The sequence below is a fragment of the Raphanus sativus genome, chromosome 6 (assembly GCF_000801105.2).
Source record: "Raphanus sativus cultivar WK10039 chromosome 6, ASM80110v3, whole genome shotgun sequence".
Taxonomy (NCBI): domain Eukaryota; kingdom Viridiplantae; phylum Streptophyta; class Magnoliopsida; order Brassicales; family Brassicaceae; genus Raphanus; species Raphanus sativus.
The window spans coordinates 39,092,487-39,113,642 of NC_079516.1; the positions used below are offsets into that span (position 1 = coordinate 39,092,487).

General features: G+C 34.4%; 5 protein-coding genes across 6 annotated transcripts; 2 read left to right on the top strand and 3 right to left on the bottom strand.

Annotated features, from left to right (window-relative positions):
- Positions 1 to 2,178: 2,178 nt before the first annotated feature.
- LOC108805868 (senescence/dehydration-associated protein At3g51250) lies at positions 2,179 to 4,505 on the bottom strand. The gene is made up of 4 exons (XM_018577842.2): positions 3,552 to 4,505; positions 3,243 to 3,409; positions 2,670 to 2,754; positions 2,179 to 2,554 (listed from the first exon to the last, which is right to left on the bottom strand). Exons 1-4 carry the CDS (start codon positions 4,442 to 4,444, stop codon positions 2,374 to 2,376), a joined length of 1,326 nt encoding a protein of 441 aa, XP_018433344.1. The 5' UTR covers positions 4,445 to 4,505; the 3' UTR covers positions 2,179 to 2,373.
- A 222-nt stretch (positions 4,506 to 4,727) lies between these two features.
- LOC108805892 (naringenin,2-oxoglutarate 3-dioxygenase) lies at positions 4,728 to 6,661 on the bottom strand. Its single transcript, XM_018577879.2, has 3 exons — positions 6,112 to 6,661; positions 5,491 to 5,919; positions 4,728 to 5,397 (listed from the first exon to the last, which is right to left on the bottom strand). Exons 1-3 carry the CDS (start codon positions 6,469 to 6,471, stop codon positions 5,110 to 5,112), a joined length of 1,077 nt encoding a protein of 358 aa, XP_018433381.1. The 5' UTR covers positions 6,472 to 6,661; the 3' UTR covers positions 4,728 to 5,109.
- Positions 6,662 to 8,919: 2,258 nt separating this feature from the next.
- Positions 8,920 to 10,000, top strand: LOC108810224 (WEB family protein At3g51220). The gene is given in 3 exon segments (XM_018582352.2): positions 8,920 to 9,230; positions 9,371 to 9,392; positions 9,395 to 10,000. Coding segments are annotated over 3 exon segments (588 nt in total). The 5' UTR covers positions 8,920 to 9,116; the 3' UTR covers positions 9,847 to 10,000.
- Positions 10,001 to 13,003: 3,003 nt separating this feature from the next.
- LOC108808464 (60S ribosomal protein L8-1) lies at positions 13,004 to 14,146 on the top strand. Its single transcript, XM_056989803.1, is given in 4 exon segments — positions 13,004 to 13,434; positions 13,436 to 13,570; positions 13,572 to 13,652; positions 13,654 to 14,146. Coding segments are annotated over 4 exon segments (738 nt in total). The 5' UTR covers positions 13,004 to 13,167; the 3' UTR covers positions 13,909 to 14,146.
- A 39-nt stretch (positions 14,147 to 14,185) lies between these two features.
- On the bottom strand, positions 14,186 to 16,981 carry LOC108806804 (zinc finger CCCH domain-containing protein 45). Of its 2 annotated transcripts, none has more exons than XM_056989802.1 (4): positions 16,588 to 16,981; positions 15,861 to 16,049; positions 15,630 to 15,754; positions 14,186 to 15,541 (listed from the first exon to the last, which is right to left on the bottom strand). In XM_056989802.1, the coding sequence occupies exons 1-4, from the start codon at positions 16,651 to 16,653 to the stop codon at positions 14,356 to 14,358; spliced, it is 1,566 nt and encodes a 521-aa protein (XP_056845782.1). In that variant the 5' UTR covers positions 16,654 to 16,981; the 3' UTR covers positions 14,186 to 14,355. The 2 variants fall into 2 exon arrangements, with proteins under 2 accessions (XP_056845782.1, XP_056845781.1); XM_056989801.1 differs by having other exon boundaries at positions 15,630 to 15,757.
- Positions 16,982 to 21,156: the final 4,175 nt, after the last annotated feature.

Here is a 21,156-nt window from a genome sequence, read left to right on the forward strand (position 1 = left end):
TTCCGACTTAGGCGACAAGTTAAGTCTCAGTTGGGTTGGGATCTCCTGCTAACAGGTTCAGCCAGCCAATCAGAAGAAACAGCCCATCAGTGATGGATTTGTTTCTGTAGTGGGCTTAAAATGAGCTACATTGGCCCAATCTTCAAACAGATAAGACCCATTTCTCTAACAAAATATTCTTTTTTTTTTCTTTTTGATAAAAACTAATTGAATCATTAAGCTTATGTGTTATCCCACATTGATGAGATATCCACCAAATTTTTTTTTTTTAAATTATAATATAAATTAGAACAATCCGAGACGGGTACCAGAACAGACCTCCGGCTAACCGTTAGAAAACAGTAATCTTCAACAATAGATTGGGCTTATCACTAAAAAACATGGAAAATTAAGTGAAATGTAATGGGAGGGAAAAAATCTAGGCTCAAAGGACCAAAGAAGGTCTCTCATCTTCACCGTAGATCCACGACTAACAACGCCAGCTCGACCAAGGACAAGCCAACCACTCCATCTTCACTCTCTTTTCAAAAGAGGCGCCGATACACAGAATTGAAGATCACCCGACACTCCACTCTTCATCCCATTGACCAAAACCCAGGAGTTTGAGACAGACCACACCGCTGAGGGGAACCGCCATCCTCAACTGACCCATCTCGCTCTACTAAGCTCTATTCACTGAGAATCACGGAAGCCAGCTCCAAACTAATTAGCTAGAATACCATTCTTTGGGGATGAAGCTCTTTATCCGATAATTACTAAAAACAGATAAGGCGAACCTGATAAGGCAGCAGCAACATCACCAGACTGAGCTCTTAGACCTGCAAGAAGTATTAGAGAACCAGCATTGTCGTGAAGAAAGAGATCAACCACAACATTGGGATATGATGACTCTCCAAGCGGTGTTACCGAGAAATCCTGAAGCTGGAAGACTACTCGCAACCTCAAACCATCTCGCCGCTTGCCGTTTCCGAGAACCGGAAGACGATTAACTTCAGCTCGTCAATAGGACATTCCGGTAACAACAGAACACCTAACCACAAGAAAAAACAAGAGCTAGTCCCAATGACCAAACAACCGGCTGAAAGTCATGGGAATCTGGAGACGACGCCGAGTAGGGAGGAGCAGATGAGAGAGAGTCTGAGAGAGCTACTTTGAAAGGGCCATAGACGACCACATCAAATCGCAGCTCCTCTGAACTCAATACGCCACGCCGGGAGCACCAACACGCATCAGTAGCCACCGGAAGACACGCATCTTCAAGGTAAACAGAACCTCTGAAGCCCCCATTGCACCGGAAAAGAGGTCGGGAGAACACCAAGACGCCGAGGAGCATCACTGACCAAAACTCTGATACCACTTCGCAAGACAAACCAGCAAAAGCAAATCTGAGAGACCGTCGATTGGATCTATGCGTCGAGTCGCTCCTCTGCCACCACGCGCCACCGAATCAAAGAGAGTCGTCGAAACAGTTGAAAAAGACGACCCTCACAAAGCTCTAAAAACCGACCCCTAATCTCATCCATCCTCTCCATACTCGAGGTTACACCAGAGAAGCAAGCGAATCGCCGGATCTAGTCCGGATCCGTCGCCGGCGAGGCTCGTTCTCCAGGATGACCACCATATCGCATGAAGAGAAGAAGAGAAGAGAAAGGGCAAAGCAAAGAGAAGAAGAAAAGAGGAGGGAACCCTCCGGCCGTGCTTAAACGGAACACACGCACCGGAGATTGGAGGCGGCGCTAGGTTAAGCGAAGGTTAGGTTGAGAGAGTTTTGTACATAAGTTTCCACCAAATTTTTATGAAACTTATGTGTTAATTTTTTTAAAAAAATTAGTTATAAAATAAGAGAGTGTTTCAAAAAAAAAGTTTATAAAATAAGAGTACTGTGTCATTTAAACTTATGCATAACGGAACTTGATACATAGATAATTTTATTTTGTGAATTATTAAAAAGCAAAAATAATATATATATATATACATAAAAACTATTTCATTGATAATCTAAACTATGATGTATTTAATTTATTGAAGAAATCTTTAACCAATTCTAAAATACATGTGCCCCTGTGTAAGAATTTCTGAAAGGGAATTTATTATTCTTTCAGAAATAGCTTCTCAAGCTTTTTATTATAAACTCTCAAAGCTGATATAAATATGTAATTTGTTTTCCCGAAGGGTAGATTAGGATTAAACATAATATATAGTGAGAGAAAAAAAGAAGAAACTGTTTGTACATAGTTTTACATAGAATCACAATTTACACCGGAAAATGTATAATGCATTTGTAGTTCATCATATATATAATTTTCCAAAAAGATAAACTAAATGCAAGTACGAATACTTTATATATATATACATACTGTTTCAAGAAGACTGTTACTTGGAGCCTTTCTTAGCCTTGAAATCAGAGACCGCAGATTTGGCCAATGTTGAAGGCTTTAAGACACTTTTAGGGTTAAGTGCCTTTCGGATCTTGAAAGCAACCCATGCCGTTCCAAAAGCGTGTCCTGCTGCGTCTAGCCCTTCGTTAGTAGCCTCGGCTGCTTTTGTTCCATACCTGCAAAAATCCATGAGGTTTCATTAAAAATCTAAGCCAGTTTTGATCATTTGCTAAAGATCACTCTTTGCTGCGAGATATGTGGTAGCTTTCATATGAAAATCAAAACCAATACTTGTGATCGACGAGTTCCGTTGTGACAGTTGATGAAGTCGACATGACGTTTTTTCCAGCCACTTCAACAGCATCACATATCTTGCCTGCAGAAATCAAAGAAGGCACAAGGTTACTGATGCCATGTGCCTCAAAAAAAAGAAGCAGCACGTTAAAAATGTAAATCACAGATTAGTGGAAGAGATCACAAAAAAAGGAGAAGAAAAAAGACATATTTATTCATGATGAAGAACCCTCCAATTTAAAAGCCAAATGGTTTACTAAAGACGAAAGAGGATTCTGCATATAAGGCAAACCAAATTTTACAAAACGTTTGGCAACTTCCACTAAGATATCCCCAAAAGAATAATGCTCCAGAGGTTATTAGCGTATATTTATCAAGGAATATATGGAAAATGTTATTCGAAAAGAAAGAAAAAAACTTCGAAATTTATGGGAATAGTCATCAGAAAGAAACTTAGATAAGCAAACATGATTGTAAAGCAATGAAATTCAAGATCAAGAAGTTTTTCCATGAGCCTCCAAGCATGGATGGTTAATCAAAGAACACAAAAAAAAACAGTAATCAACTTACTAAATCCATCGAGGGATGCAAGAATGATCTCTCCAGGCAAGAGGCCAAAAAACTTCTTTCCAGCTTTCGAGTTTGCCACCGAACCAGTGATGAGTCCAGAGACTTTGACAACACCAGAAAGAACACCAGTCGCCACTTTCTCCGTCATTTGCGTCACTCTCTTAACCCTTTACACAAGAACCCCAAATACAGAAATTAGCACAAGCAAGCACACAAGATGTTCTTTCAAGAAACACTACCATAAGCAAGCCCCATTATAGTTCCTAATAGATTCCGAGGCATTTCTAATGATACTAAACATCACAATACCTCTTGATTCTCCTCAGCGTCTCAGGACTAACATCCTTCTCCTTCTCAGCACGGCTCAGCCTATTCTTCATAACCTCGTTCCCCCTCTTAAGCCTCTCCACAGTCACATCCCCACACCAAAGTATCCCTCTGATCAGCTGACCCGACCCAGACGCTATCATCTTCGCAGTCTTGCTACTGTAATCCTCAACGTTAGGCGCGAGCGTGGTCCAATACGCCGCGCACTGACCCTCCACGACCTCCTTCCTCTCACCCTTCAACTCCTCGGGGGAAGTCGCAGCAGCCATCGAGTTCCCAAGCACCTCCTCCCCCTTCTCCGACATCCTCTGCTCCGCGAAACAACAGTAGTCCCTGAGAACATGATCGAGGCTACGCAGCACGTTCTCCTGCCCTTTCGAAGCGACGGTCAGCCCGTAGTTCAAGATCTCGTCGTCGTGGTGATCCGAATCGGATCCGGAGGATTCCTTGGGCGGGTGGATGGAGAAGAAGTAGTGCGATCCGTCGACCTTGGTGGCGACCTCGCGCTTCGTGAGCGGCCACTGGATCTCGTCGGCGACGTTGGCGAGAACGGCGACGATGCTGTCTCCCTGGACGATTCGGACGACGGTGAGGTCGCCGCACGCGAGCTCGACGCTGTAGGATTTGTCGATGAGGTTGAGGATGGCGCCGGGGACGCGGATTAGAACTTCTTCCGTCGCCTGAGGCGGAGCAGACGGGGATGAGTCTCCGTGGTTGGGATTGTGCGATGATGATGAGACGGGAGGATAGAGATTAGGGGAAGACGCTGCGTAAGGATTCGTCTGGGCGAAGGGGTTATCTGGAATGGATTGATCGATTTCGGGGTACATCGCCTGTCGTTGCTTGACGTCGGCGGCGCCGTGAGGAGGGTTCATCTTTCGCCGCGTCGTTGATTGAAAATGAAATTTTTACTTGAGAATGAGAAAATTTTTGGAAACTGAAAAAAGGGGTTGAGTTTTAATTTCCAAGGGAAGTAAGCAGCACACGTGGCCTAAATTGACTAAAAATAAATAATTAATTAATTGATGAAAATAGTCATCCCGCGCGGGTTTGGATGCATTGCCGACCAAAAAAAAACTATTTTTCAAATGTGAACGCAACAACCTTTCGTGATGTTGATTGGTAAGCGCAATTCTCATTGGGAATTTCACATGTGTGTATCTACCCCAAAAGTTAAAATAAAAATGATCGTTTACAAAAAAGAAGAAGATCAATTCTTAAAAGCACACATATTAAATATGTTCTAAAACTCTCTAAAAAATACTTTATACTATATCATCCACCCCTACAAGTTACCATTGTACAAAGAGAACTCCAATGGTGGTGAAATGTATATCCGTGGCAGTATTGAAAGTTGGTGTCGATAATGCTTTGACATTAGTGGCATATGATTTTTTGCGTCATAGACATTATTATCATTATTTCTATATGATAGAAAAGAGATACAACACAATTTCACCCAACATGACATAACTTAACTTCAGTACCAACTTACACAACAGAACCAACACAATAGCAAGGGGCCAACACAAGGAGTAGTCTAAGCGATGATTTGGTCGAGAGGCTTGCCAGCTTCCTTGTGGTCATGTTCTTCTTTCGCCAGCTTCTTGAGGCGAGCCAGCTCAATATCTCTACTCATCTTTCTCTTATACATCTCCGCAAACGTAATAGGCTCCTCCAGGATCGGCTTCTCTCCTTCTCTCACTTTAAGAGGATACACGGTTGCTTCCGGCGCCGGATTCTGGAACGTGGCTATTGATAATCTGCTCGAGTTGGAATTCACCACCGCCTGGTGGTCAGCGTTCTTGAACCTCCCATTGCTCAGATACTTCGAGAGACATGCAAGTTAATTGGACCAAGTCAAAAATCACAAAGGAATAAAATAAAAACAGAGTGTGAGAGACGTTGAGAAATTACTGACGTGGCCATGGTCGCCGAGATTAACGACAAAAGCTCCTTCAACAGGCTGAACCGTAATCCATGTTTTCCCATCGTCTCGTGTGGCTTGTAAACCACCGACTTGGTCTTGGAGCAGCAAAGTGATGGTTCCGGGGTCGGTGTGACGCTTGAGTCCGAGGGTTAGATCAGGCTGAGGGCATTTTGGGTAATAGTTAACAACTATTTTCTGGTCCATATCGACGCATGCATTGGTAAGTGCCTCTTTCTCAAGCCCCATAGCTTCAGACAAAACCTCAAGAAGTTTACAAGCCAAACTCATCAGCTTCTCGCTGTACTCCTCCGTCACTTTCACCCACCCTTCCGGCTTAGTCGGCCACCGTGAGTAGTCTCTGTTTCTCACCGGGTACGAGAAATACGTCACGATCTCTCTCCAATCTTGAACAGACTCTCCCTGCATTTATAATGATTATTTCGTATTTAACTACAAGAACATAATTAGCAGTTTGCGGACATATGGGTCTAAGGTCAGAGTAACTCTTCAAAATAAATAATTATAGTAGAAAAATGTTAGGATCTTAAATACCTCGATTTCAAGACCACTCAAGGTGACAAAACTAAACAAAAGGATGGTGGATATACATACCTGAAGATGACTAGAGACAATAAATCCTCCCTTTTTACCACCGGACATGTCGAACTTCAGTTTCTCCTCAGGAGCTAAAGCGAAGAAGTCACGAGCCAGACGAGTCATATCCGCCACCAAACTAGTATCCACTCCATGATCGACCACCTGAAAAACACCCCAGTTCTCACAAGCTTCAACGATCTGACGACAGATCTCTCCTCTTTTCCCACCAACATCGTCGATTCCGGCAAGAGAGATTACGGGGATCTCCGTGCTGAACTCATTGTAGGCAACCTTGGGACGTTCATCCTCGTCCCGGACGAACTTAGAGTTGAGCTTAGTCTCTCCGGCAAGCTCGGTTAGAGTTCCTGGAGCCATTTATAATTAAATTACAAAACGGTAAAAAGAATGCATGAACAAGAAAATGAGAGAGAATATGTAATGAATATATAAGAAGAGGAGAAGAGAGTGCGTGGTAGCTGGGAAAACCTTTCAAAGCTTGTGATGACTGACGAATGAAGAGATCGTTAGCTACCTACCACGGTGCTTCTATCTCCTCTCTTTCTAGAAGACATGTAACTCAACTAACTACGTGCGTATCCATTTATATTTTTGTAATAAACTTTAAAACATCTATTGTTATTATCTTTGCTAGATTTCAACATATTATATGACATGGACGTCTGAGATTAAAGTTTTTTTCACCATGACGAATTGTAGTCGTTCGTTTTTCTAACGATGAAAAGAAAAGCCACGTCTTAACAACTTGTTGTGGTCTATGAAGATCCACGTGATGAGAAATCGTTCTGGTACGGGCTTGGGTTACAAATTTACAAAATTCCAGATCATCATATACTTGGGTTACAAATTTACAAAATCCAGATCATCAAAATTCCAGATCATCATATACTTGGGTTGCTAACTTACTATTGTTATGTTAAAAAAAAAAAAAACTTACTATTGTTACAGAATCCGGTTGAGGAGAGAAGATATATGATCAGATTTGTAGTGAATGTTTTTTTTATTAATCAAGGATATTCGGTCTATCAAGACCCAACCTACTAATCTCGACTAATCTTCTGCAAACCTGTCTAACAATGACAAGTAAGCTCTATTGTTTTATGTAGAAGTTAGAGACCCACGCTACCTAACCACATAGAGAAATAGTAATTTTACACTAGAAGAGAACAGATCCCTAATCTAGATCAACATGTCACTTTTCATCATCTAGTGGAAACTAACTGACCACCAAAATGTGGTTAGTGAATGGTTTTTCACTAGCAGTTAGTCAACATCTTGATTTTTTTGATGGTGTGTGAATTGTACTCTTGAAGATTATGTGATTTAAATCTAACAACAACAAAATTGTAGTCCAGAAGCTTTTTTCGGATTTGTGTTGTTGTATTAGCAAAAAAAGTATCTTTTGAAACATACTCAAATTTGATTGTAAAATTAACTTTATAAGTAAGTTTAGATAATTAAAGAACACATAATTTAACTAGGATTTATATATCATGAAACCAATAATACATTATTTTAACATTAATTTTAAAGTTATAGAACGAATAAACAATATTTTTTTTTGAATCAGATCAACAAAACACACAAATCGATAACATTTCATCAACATTTCAGAATACGGAACTATTTAATATTTATTTATTTTAAATTATAAATCCAAATTATGTTAATATTTTATTAATAATTATCTGAAATTTTTTTAAACACAAGCCAAAATTCAAAAAAAGCTTTGGAGTAGATCTTTAAAAACCAATACAAAATTGTTATTAACTTATGGATACATTTAAAAATTAAATATTAATAACTTACGTCTATACAATATTCTAAACGTGTTTTCAGTTCCTTTCAATGTTTTACTTTAAATTATTTTTAAAGTAAAAAATGGATTTACTCTTTTTTCAAATCCAAAATATCACAAATGTAGAATTACTCCAAAATAAAGTAATTATATTTGCTGTTTGTTTTTTGTACTTATCATTTAATTATTTACTGGAAAAAGTTTATAAATTCAGTTCAGTTTTAAAATTATTCAATTTTGAAGTAAGAGAATATATATTGAAGTGGTTGCAATTAATTAGCAAAAAAAGTGTTTGCAATTAATTACAACATCTTGATATGTAGTAAAAGCCTTAGTGTAATTGATTTAACTGTATATATTACTATAAATGTATTTATTTTTCAGTTACATATCTAAAAAATATTTCAGAATGTTTAAACTGAAGTAGTACAAGTATATTTTATTTATCGAAAAATTATTCGTGATATCATGTTAAACCAAAGACAAAGCACACCATTACACTGAATGGAACCCATAGACAGAATGAGCGGGTATAGAACACCCAATAACCATTGACGGTCAGAGGTTACATTAATTATTCGTATTTGGTCACAAAAGTGTAATCTGGTAAACAAATTTTCACTTGTAATTTCTGAGGCCAATTACTGCTGAGACGAATAAGGAGAAACGTCGTTGTCGCAAAGAAGATTTTTTTGATTATTTGGTAGTAGCAAAAAAGTTAAAGAAAACTAACAGAACACATGGAAACCGAAGGACGTTCAACAATCCTCTCTACTTGTATTTACCCAAAGTTATATTTTGTGTGAAGTAAACGCAAAGACATTTTCAACTATCTATTCTATTAAAATAAAAAAGCAAGTTGAAAATTATAACAACTTACCAATCTATTTAACAAAAAAGAACAACTTACCAATCATGTTTGTCGTTTACTGGGATTTCAACTCTATTAAAAACAAAATGACCATTACATGATCTTAATCATAACGTACAGTTATACTCTAATCTAGTCACCATCCGTCTCAGCAACAACAACCAACCAACAGTTGCAAACTTATTTGAGAGGGGGATGCTTCTTTCTTTATAAAAAAGCTTAAAATATGGTTAGTCATGGGATATACCACAGACTTTTTTTTTTTTGTTAAAGATATACCACAAACTTATACAACTAAAGCAAGAAAACAACCCTTACCAGCTGCATACTGCAATGGTTCGCGCTAAGATCGACACTGGAGCTCCTTTCCGTTCTGTTAAAGAGGCTGTAACTCTCTTCGGCGAGAGAATTCTTCTCGGAGATAATTACGTCAACAAGTCCGCAGAGGTTATAAAACTATAAACACATACATATTTTACGTATAACAGTTACCTAATACATATACATTATATATATATATATGTATATACAGTATATGTATCAATAATTAACATTGTTGCAATGAATATTCTGACCGTGTGGCTTAGAGAGTCAATGGAGATAGTAATGTGGTTTCAGAAGCAAAAGCATAGAAGCTGAGTTGGATGAAGCAAAAGAGAATCTAACGAAAGCTGAAGATGAGAACAAGGCTTTGTCTCAGCTCCTCGAAACCCTAACACAAGAGCTTGAAACCACAAAGGAAAAGCTAAATCATTCGCTCAAAAAATTCCAACAACACCCTCAAGTTGAAGATGACCTCAAATTCATAGAGCAATCCACGGTTATGGAACCTGATAGCATCACCGAGATTAAAATGAACCCGCTTGATCAAAATGAAGTGTATGATGAGGAACGTCTGAACAGTAGGCGTTCGGTGAAGTTTTCGAATCCACCGTTGTTAACGAAGGTCATTGAGAACAAAGATAATAAGAAGAACCAAGTCATGGTGAAGAAGCAGACGAAGAAGATGAAGCCGTTAGTCCCATTGGCTGCTTGGCTCTTTGCAAGAAACCGGTCACGTTAATTAACCACTTTTAGCGATCCTTGTGTCGCGTTTATACTCACGTATATACCTGACGAGTTCTGAAATAATATTCCCAAAACTATTCGTTCGACTTTATTTGTTATATTTGATCGTCGACATGTAAGTAACCGACATGTAAATAACAAATTATATTTTGTTATATTTTGCTTACATGATGCACATGCACCCATTCATATCAATAAGTTGACCTATAATATATTAGATAATCACAAATATCGAAAAACTAATTTGTTTATCGTGTTTCCACATTTTTTTTTCTTTTTACAAAAGAATTTGTCTCCAAAAAGTAAAAAGAAAATATATGATATTTGTTTATCAAGCTCATTTTGAATTGCTGACAAAAAAAATCAAGCTCATTTTGAATTCAAATTTTTTTTTTCATGCTTTCAAATTTTTAATTTGAAAATCGATGGTTTACTATTTTTTATTGAGAATTGAGGAATTGTCAGAATCTATACTATTTAGAATTTAGTTCTTATGACATAATATATAAGTGCGTAAATAGGTTTTTTACTTTTCATGGTTTTATTTTTAGTTTTTGTAATTTCACATATTAATATATTTGACTCTTGAATGTATATTTTGGATAGAGAAATTCTCTAGTATAGTCATTTTTAGTTCGTTTTCATATAAATAATCTTCATAAAGGAAAATAACTAAAATAGATTTTATTAAATGATAAAATTATGCATTTACATCACTTGATTTTACTAATCTAGATTTATGGTTTACACTTAATGGGTGAGTTTTGGAATTGGTGTATCAAACTTTAAAAAAAAATTAAAAATCACAAGACTATTTTAGTCATTTTATCTTTTGAGAGCTATTTTGTGACAATTTTTTTAAAAAAAAACTATATGAGAGAATTGTTTTTTTGGATATCATGTCTTCCTACCATAACATTTAATTTATCAAACTCCTTTAAAATGGCAAATATACATTTTAAAATAAGTAGAGGTAATCTTATTTTCTAAACCTTAGTAGAAAATTAAAACATTGGTATTCATGGAAAATAGGTTACTATTTAAGAATGTTTGAAAGTGTTATTGTAGCACTTTTCCCATTCTCATTAGAAAAATTTACTCAGAAAGACACATTCTGAGTTTGTAATAACATAAAAGGTCACTTTCCACTTGTGACACATATTTTCCTTGATGAATGTCCATTATAACCTTCAGTCAAACTTTTCTCTTGTTGCCTTTTCTCTTCCCTTTCTCGTTATTTTTTATCTTCTCTAGTTGTCTTTTCTTCTTTCTTTTTTATCAGTTATTATTGAGGAATTAAAAGAATAAAAAATAAAAATTTGAGAAAAGAAAAAACTGACTCATATCATTAGAGTAAATTTTGGTAACAGACGTTTCTTTGCCGTCGTCCCTACTGTATATATCTATAAGTGAATCAAACACATGGTTGTTTTATCAAAATGGAAAATCCTCTCTCTCCCTCAGTTCCGAACTTTGTATATTGTAATTAAAGTTTCAAACAATTTTGAATCACTGGTAAAGCAGATATTTTTATGCTGAATTTTGGAATTTTTTATTGCAAATTGTGGTAAAGTTTGTGGCTTTTTATTTGAGTCGTTTAATAGTACATCTAATGATGAGTTTCGAACTCTAATTCTTTTTTTTTTGTCAATTTAACACCTTTTCCGTCGACTTAGTAATCCATGTTACTCTTTCGCGCCAATCTCTCCGGAGAACTTCATTATGCAAGGTTCGGTTTTTATTTTTTTTAAACCCTACAATTTTAATTTCTGACTTCCATATGCAGACAAACCCAAAAACATCGTCAATCGCTTGAGGTTGTATCAACTCGTCCACACCCAATTCATGTGTCCAGAACTCGTCCACACCCAACCCCCATGTCACAACTCGTCCTCTACAACCCTTCCGTACATGCTTTTGTCAGTTGAACATTGGACATGTACGGTCTTCAAATATGATGCTCAACTCCACAGACATGTCCTCTACAGCCCTTCTCGTACATGCTTTTGTCAAAGGCATTCATGTACACACATCCCTTGTCCACAACTCTTTTATCCCTAACTCTTTCTGTCCACACCTCTCTTGTCCACAACTCTTCTATCCCCAACTTCCCATGTTCACACCTTCCTTTTCCACACATACTAGGAACAACTTCATTGATCTATATTTTGATGTATCAAGAACTACTCCATCAATGTTAAGGCATCCATGTAGACACAAGTCTTCTATTCCCAACTCCCCATGTCCACACATTCCTTGTCCACAACTCTTCTATCCACAATTCCCATGTCCACACCTCCCTTGTCCACACACTTATTAGGAACAACTTCATTGATCTATGTTTTGTTGTATCAAAAACTATTCCATCAATGTTAAGTTGTTTTAAGTGATGTTGTCTTATAAGATTAATTGTTGTTCTTCTCCTTTAAAGGAACAACATTAGTATGTCTTTCTTTTCAATGTCATTGTTATAAATGGTTAGTTGTTTTGATCATGTTTATCACCTATACTAACCAACTTACACTTCCACATACACACCATCCATAGTTCATTCTTTCAAATTGCATAGTCCACAATACATTCTTTTAAATTGCACCGTCCACAACACATTGTCCACAATGTTGTGTCCACATAATCTAATTTTAAATTTTATAAAAAATAAAGTATCAAAATAAATATATACATATGGATCTCAAAACATAGAAGAAGAAAAATTATAATTTACTGTATATATTATATATCAAATTTAGTTACCATAATACAAAATAATAACAAATAAAATATATTAGGGGAAATCAAAATACATTTGAAAAAGACATAAAACTGATGTCGTATATATGTTTAGTTTCCCACCCAATTTTTAATTTTGGCTTTTGGATTGTAAGTATCTCTGCACCATCCAACGGTAAACAATAAAACATTTTTATTAATAAACCTAACACATTAATGCATCCTAAGAAACAAGGATTAGACAAAACCGCCACAGTTTTCAATATGGGTATTGTTGTCTAATCACATACTACACGACAAGAGAAAGTATGCTACAAGCAAAATGTATCTCGGAGTGTGAACAAAACACAAAAAGTGTTTTATTATGTAACCAACTCTTCTCATTATGTCAATCAAAGTGGCTAATTTAACTGAGTTTGCATATAACGACGCTGCATGGAGGCCCAATACGAAACCCCCCTCCTACTCACTACTAGTACTAACTAAGGTTTCCAAGAAGAAAACGCTATATAAACATAGTTCGCGCAATAGTATATTAATGCCTTGCGCAGAAAGCAAAAGGAAGAAGAACTAAAACTGCGTGGTCATGGGTCGTGTGATTAGGGCTCGACGTAGAGGTGCGGCTGGCTCCGTCTTCAAGTCCTACACTCACCACCGCAAGGGTCCTGCCAAGTTCCGTAGCCTCGATTACGGCGAGAGAAATGGGTATCTCAAGGGTGTTGTGACGGAGATCATCCACGATCCTGGACGTGGCACTCCTTTAGCTCGCGTCGATTTCCGACATCCTTTCCGTTACAAGAAGCAAAAGGAGTTATTTCTCGCCGCCGAAGGTATGTACACGGGACAGTTCCTCTAACTGTGGTAAGAAGGCGACTCTCGCTGTCGGGAACGTACTTCCGCTTAGGTCTCACAAGCTATTAATGACACCACTAGGTCAAAATACTCTCAACGTTACTTGTCGCACAGGCTATTTATGTGAATTGATTCTGTAAGCTTGTTTCGTATGGTTAATGGATAATACTATTGTCATATAATAGGATTAAGCTTCCTGCAGGTGGAGGAAGAACAGAGAAAGCCACTTATCAAGGCAGGCAACACATACCAAAAGTACCGCGTCAAGAGAAACTGCTGGCCTATAGTTCGTGGTGTGGCTATGAACCCAGTCGAGCATCCTCACGGAGGAGGAAACCACCAGGTCCAGCACATTGGTCACGCCAGTACGGTCAGACGCGATAAATCTGCTGGTGAGAAGGTTGGTCTCATTGCTGCGAAAAGAACTGGTCGTCTAAGAGGTCAAGCTGCTGCATCAGCAGCCAAAGCAGAATAGACTTGACTTGTGACGCGAGCTTCTCTCCTTTCTTTGATTTTATTTTGCTCTACTTTTATTAAATTAAAATTTCAAGAGTTACGGACCTTCATTTCTTTTTATTTAATAATTCTCTTGGTGTTTAATGCTTATTAACTTTGTATTGAATCCACCTCTAGAGAATACAGTTATGTTTATTCATCATTATTTTTCGTTTTGTACGTCCAATTTTAATTTTCATTGATAATAAAAAGTTGGCAGATAAATTAGACAAAAGTGAGCTACGAAGACATCAAAGTTGGTTCCGGTCACTTTGGGTGACCTAAACTTATTTTTGTTCAACTAATGAAAAAAATTGATGCACAAAAGTTAATCAAATTTGAAATTGTTTCAACTCAGGTTTTGTTTTGCTAAAGACAAATTCTACTTTGTGATTTGGAATTGAATCAAGAGTCGGAATTTATATGTTCAAAAACCATTTCTATCATACCTTCCAAACTTCAACCTCTTAGCCATTGGAGCCTCGGCCTCAAAATTAGGTCTCAGTCGGTCATGCACATAGACGCAACTATCACCCATCTGACAACCTCTAGGAGTGCCATTGTACACACACTGTTTCTGTACCTTATTTTGATCAATGCGTCCACTGAATTTTCCATTTTGTGAATGGTATTGGTTAGTTTCATGATTCACTGTACCATGTTGCCTTATAAGGTTCTTGAAATAGTCATCACTCTTCATTGGTTGCACAACCGGTTTAGGTCTACCATTGACATCAGTCCGGTTAAAGTTCATTGGATAATTGTTGAAACCAGTTTGAGGACCCCTTCCAAAATCAACCGGTGCTTGAACAATTTTCATTTCAGGAGTGCGGTATGCAGAATTGTGTTGAGGTTGGGGTTGAGGATTCATTGTTACCTTTGGTTCTGAGAAAACATGTGGAGGTCTCTGGTGGTTAATGTCCATTGGTAGAGAACTCGACGGGAGACGAGGTGGGAGAGATGGTTGAACAGACATTGGTATACTACTGACCGGGTTTCTATTGATCTGATTTAATGGAAATATCTTTTGGTTTACAGGCTTAGGTGGAGACACTCGTCTCTGCTCAGGCTTAGGTGGAGACGCTCGTTTCTGCTCATGGTTAGTAATAGGCTGAGAAGGAGCAACACTCTGTTTCTGAGGTACTATGGTTGGCTTTGGCTTTGTCATGGGTAAGGCAGTGACATGTTGTTGCGGAACAATCCTAGTATGGTTGACGTTATTAGTCTCAAGGTGCTGATTTTTAGTTTCAGAGGATTTACCTGATGCGTCGTCAGTGATCAGATTCTTGATCATTTCGGGGTCGCGGAGGAGTTTGATAAGTAGATCAGGATCGATCATACTCCCCTGTTCATTGGTTTTCATCAGTGCAGAAAGAGCCGCAGAAGCAGCCAGGCTCAAGTGTGGTGCAAGACCAGAAGCCAGTTCTTGGATCGAACAGGGAAGAGGTTTTGTCTCCAACGAAACTTGCTTGCTTGCGGTGAAGCCAGATTCAAGACAAGTGTTTGATGACTCCTCTGAAGAGTCAGACTCGTCCTCGATCGGAGTGAGACGAATGGCGGGAGTTTTGCTGTCGTCGAAGCTTTCGGCTTCAACAAGCGGTGAAACAGACGGTCTGCGTGAAAAAAAAAAACAGAGGTTAAGACAGGTAAGACAATGGTTGTTGAGTAGTAAGCATATAAAAGAGAAAGAAAGAAGGTTACCGAGAAGGGATGGTAGAGCGATGAGGATAGATAGCTTCCAACACTTTAGAAATCCTCAAGTTTTCAGTTCTCCTTTCAGTGCTCTCTCCACCATCTCCCATCAGCCAAGCATCACTGACTAGGAACTGCTTAAAAAACACAAAAGACACTTTTAATTAACACAAAAGCAAAGCTTCAAAAGGGCTTTTTTTCCAAATCTCTGTAATAAAGTTATAATGAGCGAGTGACTACCTTACGAGGTCGTTTCCATTTGATCCGAGGAATGGTTGAGACACTGAGCTTATCAGCATAGTGATTCCCTTCAAAACCAGGTGGAAGATCTGGGACTTGGCGTTTCCCAGGTGATTGCTTTGGGTAGTTAAGACGTTGTGGCTGTGATGCAACTTTTGCCGGACAGTCCTCTGTTCGAAACACCTTAACCTGTTCAAAACATGCATCATTGTTAGGCAAGGCTTCCTGGGGAGTCTATCATAGATGAACAGTCAACCACAGATCCAAATTGTGTTATCAAACTCATCATACTTTTGTGTATCAAATAAATGGATCGAATTAACAAAGTCGAATGTTTTTTATTTAAATATAGATCATCATCATCATCATGTATACCTCTTGCCATTATCTGGGTTAATTTTAAGTATATCAAGATTAAAGGCCAATATACTAGTTTCGTTGAAGTTATCATCATAAGAGTTGATTATTATTCATAAAAGATGGTTCTATCAAATTATAAATTTCATTTATTTTAATCACAAAAAGATTTAATTAACCGCTAATCGAAGATCACATCAATTCCAGATTCATGAGGACTTTTATCAAACAATACCGATTTAGATTCAATCTTGCACAATTTTTAAGATCCAATAAAGACTCAAAATCAATTTTCGGATTCAAGATTAATCTGGCACAGATCACAAACTAGAGAGAAGGAAAACATCCATCATACGACGATGTGTTATACCTGACAAAGCTTAGGACCTGATGGCCATGAAACCCTCGATTTCTTCGATCTCTTCGTAATATTCATTATTAATCTCAAAGATCTAAATCCAGTAAACAAAAAAAAGAAAAATCGAATTTATTTTTTTTCCAGGTAATTCGATTATCCGTTTATCAGATTCAAACAGACGATGATGATCAATACGATTTGCTGGATCTATAGATTTCTTTGTTAACCGAAGAGAGAAAACACGTTGAGAATCAGAGAAGGATTCAATTCGAGGGGAGAGCGTGAGTTAGAGATCTGCGATAGAGAAAAAAGAGAGAGAAGCGGCGCGAGGATTTGCGTGGCTAAGAACCCTAGAACAAGGATAACAACTGTGTCTCTCTTCTTTGTCTATTTATTGTGGCCTACCTTTTTTTTCAGACAATAGTGTTATATATATATATATATACTAGGTTTTTTAGTTTTATTAATTAATTGCGTGTAATTAGCAACTCTCAACGACTCCGAATAATAATTTCGTATTTGATGGCGTAACGTTTCTAGTATTTTGGAATTCTATCTTTTTTTTCATGTAATGAAATCCTTATTTAGCAGCACAAAAAAGGATATAAGAAATCATATTTTTAGTAGTGGTAGGGAAAATATGTAAAAAGAGAAACTCCAGGCTATTCAGATTTGTTTTCCAATTTTGTCTTATTTGTCTACATATTTTTTGTAAAAGTTTTATTTTTTTATAAAAATTATAAATTGAATAAAAATGGACATGAGCCATTTTCTCAAACTAAACCACAAATCTATTCAGGTAAATAAAAATATTAATCCGTGTAAAATATTATAAAAAGATATAGGATAAAATCATACATTTTTATTTTTATATGACTATTTAACTATAATAAATTAGTAAGGTTAAAATCTGGTCCAAATATAAATATCTTCGAGAGCAGATCCGGAAGCAAAAAGTAATAATTTCAAATTCGTTAAAAGTGAATACATATATATTCAACTTAAATTTTCTTAAAAAATGTATTCAAATTTAAGTTTAGATAAATGAATTTGTATCTAGATATTTATTTTTAAGCCTGAATATCCATATCTGATTCAAAAAATTTAATATACTAACTCTAAAGTTTATCATTAAGTGTTCTATTGTATTAATATTTATACATAAAATCCATTTTATAATGTAATATTTTCATTTTAAATATAGCATATACAATTTTTATAAATTTATAGTTTATATTTTTTCAAATTTTTAATGTTAGTTTATATTTTACTAATCTATATCTAAGTGTCTATAGATATTTGAATATTTAAATTGATATTCAATAACTAGATATGTAGAAGCTATAAATAAGACTAGATTTTGATCCGCGCTTCGAAAGCGCGGATATTATTTTTCATTTTTATGAAATATATTATTTGTTTGTAATTATTGAATGTATTTATCTTAATAAAACTTTCTTTATAATAAATTCGACACATAGAGTCCCATGTAAACTATGTGTGTTCTCTCGCTTTGTTTCATTCTTTATCTAATCAACATATTTATTTGGCTTATTGTTAAAATAAGTTATTTTATAACGCAATTGTACAATACTTTTACATTGATATTCTGTTTAATTATTGCGATATATTTCTATATACAAATCAACACATTTGTGTAGTTTGTTGTTAAAAGAAATGACTTTGAATCCAAATATACAATAATTTTATATTGACTTTTTTCAGTTCATATAATTTTTCTAAATATATTTATTTCAACTGAACCAACTAATATTTTGTTAAATCGGCCTCTGAGATATATTTTATACATCGATATTTAATTTTCACAATTAATGTTATATATTTTAGATGTAACATAATATAACTAACGATATTCAAAAGACCTAGACCGAATCAGGTTATATGGCTATTTTTGTTACAAATATCCGAGCCTGTTTTAGATACATTGGTTATTTAGATATTTTTAGGTTCCTATACATCAGAACCGAATTCATCGAGACCCAGAATTACCCAACTCAAAATCCACACATAAGTTTATAATATTTAAGCGCAGATATATTGAAAACATTTTTTATAAGATGTTACATATATATTGTTGTATTTTCTTTATATATATTGAAAATATTTTTTAATAATGGTTATTGGAAAATATTTTAGTAAAAATTTATTTAAATTTTTGAATATATGCATATTTTAAATCAATTTTTGATATAAATCAACTTTAAATTATTATTTTGATTTGAAATATGTATATAAATTTTAAATTTTATTTTATGATTATTTTTGACAAAAAATGTTTTTAGGTAATTAGATTAGTTCATTTTGTATATTTTAAAACTGATAAACTCTTATCCATGTTTAAATTTTTAATTTTTTGCATTAGTTTTCTATGAATTATTATTATTTTCTTTTTTTGCAAATTGAGCTCTTGAAATTTTAAAATTTGACTAAACTAAATAAGGTAAATAATACTATTTTTAAAACTTGTTTTATATTATATACTATTTATATTTGAGTTTGTGTTTTTATTTTTACCATAAAGAATTCTAAATAAAAAGAATTTTAAATATAGTGACAGAGTTGTAAATAAAGATAAATATAGAAAAAAGGTTGTTTAATTTATTGTAAAACAATGGCTAAATGTTTAAATATAAAGAAGTATTAAATATGTTGTTCATGTTTCTAAACAATTCTCATTTGTTATTAATTTATTGAAAATACAATGGTTAAATGTGTAAATAAAAGAAAGTACACATCTCTACTATCCATGTTTCCAAACATATCTCATTTATTCTACTATCCATATTTCCAAACATATCTCATTTATTCTACTATACTTGTATCTAAATAATTCAATTTTGTACTTCAACTTTAATAATATAGATGGATGCGAACAGTGAAACACGATATGGATCATATTTTAATTAAAATTTAACTGCATAATCTGTTAAAATTTCTAAGTATTAGGTTTGCGGTCAATTCGTCCGACTCGTTCTGTTCACTGCGGGCTGAATCATATTTTTAATTAAAATTTAACTGCATAATCTGTTAAATAAAAATATTTAATTCATAGTCACTCTGCCAAAATTTGTGTGTAATCGGCAGAATCTATCGGATATTCTTTATTTTATAAAATAGTTAATTTTTATTTTTGAAAATAATATAGTTAAAATGTTGTATTTATATATATTTTAAAGAAAATACTTATTTTTCTTCTTTTCTTAATTTATTCATGTATTTTACTGTTAATCTTATTATACTAATTATTAATTAACATGATCGCGACATGTGTCAATCAAAAATAAGATTGTGACATGTGTAAACAATATAAATATTTTTTGTTTAAGATTTAAAAAGATTCAGAAAAGGAAAATTATTATTATAAAATATTATTTTACTGTTTCTTTTTAATATTTAGAAAAAGAAAATTATTATTTTACTGTTACATAATATTATACAGTTATATTTTTAGATAAAATCAAATATTTTTAAAAAATTGGTACTCTTTACGATTCGTTTTTAATATCACTATTGTTTTATAAATTGTATTTGTTAATTAAATAGGTTATTGTATCATGTTTATCATCAAATTCTTTTAAAATAATATTTTATAAACTTTTACAATTCTCCTTGATCAAAATTTTTTAAAAAGGAATCAAATTATCTTTAGGTTAGGGTTTTAAAAAAGAAAAAAACTATATACAAATTTCTTTTATTAGGATTTTAGAAAAAGAAAATTATTACCACATAATCGCTTAAATTTTAAGATTGTGACATGTGTTTAATTTTTTTTATCATAAATACATAATTGTCTCATTCAAAAATATTTAATAGTAATTTTCATTTTTGAAAAAAATCCTAAGCAAAAAAAAAGTAATTGTAAAAAGCTATTTAAAAATAATGTTCCTTTTTCAAAAAAAGTTATAATTTTCGTTTTTAAAGATAAATATAAGATAACTATAGAATAAAAGAGTATCTTCTAAAATAATATTAAAAATTTACCTGAATTTTTTTTTTAATTCTTTGATACAACTCAACTTTTTTATTATCCTTAATATATCTTATGGTGCTCTCATAATTGTTTAAATTATGATGATGTTGTCATACATGGGTATATGTTAATCTGATGAATATGTGTACATATGAGACAAAATATATAATTAATTAAAAAAAAAAATTTTATTAAAAAATTATTTGTTTAAAAAACTTAAACCAAAACGAATTATAGAGTCCTATAAACATACGAAATATTTTGATTAAAAAAATTAACTAAAATTAAGCATAAAACAAGTAATTTTCCTTTTCAAAAGCTTAAATAAAATAAAATTATAAAGTAATCTAAGTTTTCTTATAAATAACTAAATATCTTTTTTAATAGATAATTTTATGTTTTAAAATTATAACCCAAAAATAACTTCAAAAATTCATCCGATATGACTGTGACACGTATTAATAAAAATTATATTGTGAAATGTGTCAATAAAAACATATCATTATGTGAATAACTTTTTTAGGACTAGAAGAACTTTTATTTTTCTAAAATCCTAAGTAAATGAAAATTTTAAAATAAATTTCTCCTTT